The 3,536-nt window shown below is 59.5% G+C and overlaps 1 protein-coding gene across 1 annotated transcript in view; it reads left to right on the top strand.

Moving 5' to 3' along the window:
* Positions 1-3,536, top strand: part of MYRF (myelin regulatory factor) — a 67,588-nt gene that overhangs the window by 59,136 nt on the left and 4,916 nt on the right. Inside the window, exons 21-22 of the mRNA XM_035889676.1 lie at positions 2,110-2,218; positions 2,323-2,485. Of these exons, the coding sequence (XP_035745569.1) occupies positions 2,110-2,218; positions 2,323-2,485 (272 nt within the window). The remainder of the gene's footprint in view (positions 1-2,109; positions 2,219-2,322; positions 2,486-3,536) is intronic.

Here is a 3,536-nt window from a genome sequence, read left to right as displayed (position 1 = left end):
TGGGGGTGGGATGGCAGGGGTAGGGGAACGGTTGGGCTGGGGGAGCTTAAAGGGCTTTGCCAACCCAAACAATTCTATGATTGATTCCATAGTGCAGCGAGTGGGCTGCCGGGAGGAAGGATGACAGACCCCGTCAGGAAGGGGAAATTAGGATTAGGAGATTGAAGAACCAATTAATCAAAGGCTAAATAAAGAAACGCCATCCTAGAGTGAGAGCAGTTTGACAGGAGTGGGGGTAGTATGTAAAAAGGATGAAGACTTGGAAGAATAAGCCCAAAAGCTGTCCCTACCCTCTCATCGTACGCGAGTAGCCTTGTTGTGCAGGGTCACTCTCAAATACAGGACAGTTCACTGTGCAAAAAGACAGAAGAAACCCTAAATGATGTCTGTTTATGAGCCATCGCCGCTGGGAATGTTTGGAAAGGGATGGACACGGGGAAAGCCGGCTGAGTTACTCATTAAGTACAGACCTGCGAAGCGGCTCAGTTAATGGGATCCGCGGGGCTGCGGCTAATTAATTCCCTTCGAAGCAAAGCAGGTCCTGCCTGGCCCTCAGCACCCTCGGAACAAAACATAGGAGCGGTGGAAGGCACAGGTCATTTGGGCTTGTAAGGACTCTGCAGCGGGGTGTTTCACAGGAGGCTCGTAAAAAAGCCATTGCCTGTGGGATGGGAGATAAAGCCGTGCATGGGAAGTGTTGACGAGGCAGTGGAGGAAGAGGAGGGCTAGGGCTAGGTTTTTGGCTGGGATGAAGGTTAGCTCCAGAGGCTGGTGCCCACGTTCCCCCCAGGAGACCGGCGCTGCGTCTCCTTTCACCAGAAAAACCGAGGCATGTGGTGAGCCTTGCGGTGACAGCGTGGTGTTTTGGTTTCTCTCAACAAGCGAAGGCTCCGCTTATCTGTGAGGAACCTGGAGCGATGCTGAGTACTTAAAGGGGGCCCAGAGGAAAGGGGGGGACAAGCTTTTTAGTAGGGCCAGCTGGGACAGGACAAGGGGGGGGTGGGTTTAAACTGAAGCAGGGTGGGTTTAGACTGGATCTAAGGAAGAAATTCTTTCCAATGAGGGTGGTGAAACCCTGGCAGGGGTTGCCCAGAGAGGGGGTGGAGGCCCCATCCCTGGGAACATTCCAGGCCAGGTTGGCCAGGGCTGTGAGCAACCTGATGTGGTTCAAGGTGTCCCTGCTCCCTGCAGGGGGGTTGGGCTGGGTGACCTCTGGGGGTCCCTTCCCACCCAAAACACTCTATGATTCTGAGGGGACAGGCAAGGCAAGAGTACAGGACAAGCAAAATGTGGGACAGATAAAACCGAACTGCTCCGATGCCCGGGCAAGGTCTGGACAGGGAAAATCTCGAACGCCCTTGTTAGGAGCTCAGGAAGAATTTCTGCTTGGTGGGCAGCTGCGTGAAGGCAAGAGCCTTGGTTTATCCCGTATCTCTGTGGCGTTGGTCTGGGCTCCTTGCGCAGCTATGGGGGAAAACCAGCGCGAGGCGGCGGCTCCTGCTCTTTCACATCGGCCCTACCCTCGGGAGGTGCCTGCGGTGTCCGCAGCTCGGGTCTTGGTACCTTCAGTGAAACCCCCCAAATGACGTGGGATGAAGCTGGGTGGGATTGCGTGTATTCCTCAACAAGAAGATGAGGAATGGTCTGGCTCCAGGAGGTAAGGACCATCTCCTTTAGGGAATGGTGAGCGCTTGGAGCCCGTGACGGCCTCGCGTGTTGAGACCCAAGCACATAAATCCACCCCAGAGATCACTGTTGGAAATCAAGGCCACCGAGTACACCCTGCTCCCCAGCGAGCATCCAGGGGGCATTGCTGGTGTCCCCTGAGCCAGCTGGGACTTGTCCCTGCGGACACGGGACTGCCACGCTGCGGCATTTCGCAGCTCTCCTGGCTGTCTTCATGGCCCACGAGCTTCTCTCCCATCTTTCCTTTCCCAAACCGCTCCAGCCTGTGATCCTCCTCACCCTTGCGCTCTCCACATCTGCTCTTGCTCCATGTACCGGCTCCCATCGCCCCCCCTCACCGCTACAGCCGCTTCTCTCTTCCCGTACCAGCGACGCCGTTGTCCCCCGTGGTAGAGGGTTTCACCCTCTTTTCCCGCATTTCAGGTCAAGCCAGAACTTCGATAAAACGCAGACGGTGCGATCCACAGCTGCGTCGGACGGAGCCAGCGGCAGGGCCCCCCCGCACCATGGTAGGTCGCAGCGGGGCGGGGGGGCCCAGCAGACGCGGCCGGTGATGGGTTGTGGTGCGGGGTCAAGTACGTGGCTGCTCCTCCGTGCCAGGGGCTTGCTGCCCCTGTGCTGGCTTCATGCTGGGAGGCCCTGGGGCTCGCGCGTGACTTAGCCTTCAGCTTACCCGGCCACAGCGTGCTGGCCTGCTTCAGCCCACCGTGTTTCTCCATCTGCTGCTCTGCTGCTCCCACCAACATCTCCTCCGTTGCCCCCTCTGAGACCAGCCCCACTCCTGCCGCCAACCGGACAGGTAATACCAAGCCCAGGCACCCAGGAGGTGCTGGAACAACGCCGAGGTGTGTCTGTCCCCCTCCATCCCACATCACCTCTTAGCCCCAGCCCCCTCCCACCTCCTGTCCTCCCTCCGCACGTTAGGAAAGGGGCGTGCAGCGTGCCCTTCAAAATGTGCCCGGTGTCCTCCACACCCACTGCCGGGGTTGAGACCCTTCCCAGTGGTGCCCAGCGCCAGGACAAGGGGCCATGGGCACAACCTGAAGCAGAAGAGGTTCCAGGTGAACGGGAGGAAGAACTTGTTGACTCTGAGGGTACCCGAGCCCTGGCCCAGGCTGCCCAGGGGGGCTGTGGAGTCTCCTTCTCTGGAGATCTTCAACCCCCGCCTGGCCGCTGTCCTGTGCCCCCTGCTCTGGGTGAGCCTGCTTGGGCAGGGGGGTGGCACTGGGTGAGCTCCCGAGGGCCCTGCCAACCCTTGCCAGTCTGGGATTCTGTGAGACCTGCTGCGGGGCAGAGGAGGACTGCCAGGCTCAGCCATCTGTGGGGTTGGGAGGTCTTTGGAAAAGCTGCCAGCAGAAGGTCCATGGGAGGCTACGCCAGGCTGGCCAGCGGGCCCGAGCAGCCGTACCTTGTGGTCTCACCTCATTCTTCTTGCTCCGAGCGGGGCTTTGGCAGGCCAGGAGGTGTGCTGCCTCTTGGGCTGCCCAAGCAGGGCTTCTGCAAGCTCGCTTGCTCCATCAAGGGAATAGTTTGAAGTTGTGCCAGGGCAGGTTTAGGTTGGACATTAAGAAAAACTTCTTCCCTGCAAGGGCTGTCAGGCTCTGGAAGGGGCTGCCCAGGGAGGTGGTCTTGAGCCTGCTTGGGCAGGGGGGTGGCACTGGGTGAGCTCCCGAGGGCCCTGCCAACCCCTGCCATGCTGGGATTCTGTGAGACCTGCTGCGGGGCAGAGCAGGACTGCCAGGCTCAGCCATCTGTGGGGTTGGGAGGTCTTTGGAAAAGCTGCCAGCAGAAGGTCCATGGGAGGCTACGCCAGGCTGGCCAGCGGGCCCGAGCAGCCGGACCTTGTGGTC

This window comes from Egretta garzetta, unplaced genomic scaffold, assembly GCF_000687185.1.
Source record: "Egretta garzetta isolate BGI_Z169 unplaced genomic scaffold, ASM68718v1 scaffold300, whole genome shotgun sequence".
Taxonomy (NCBI): domain Eukaryota; kingdom Metazoa; phylum Chordata; class Aves; order Pelecaniformes; family Ardeidae; genus Egretta; species Egretta garzetta.
The sequence above is the reverse complement of the archived record's forward strand: the minus strand, read 5'-3'. Positions and strand labels throughout refer to the sequence as shown.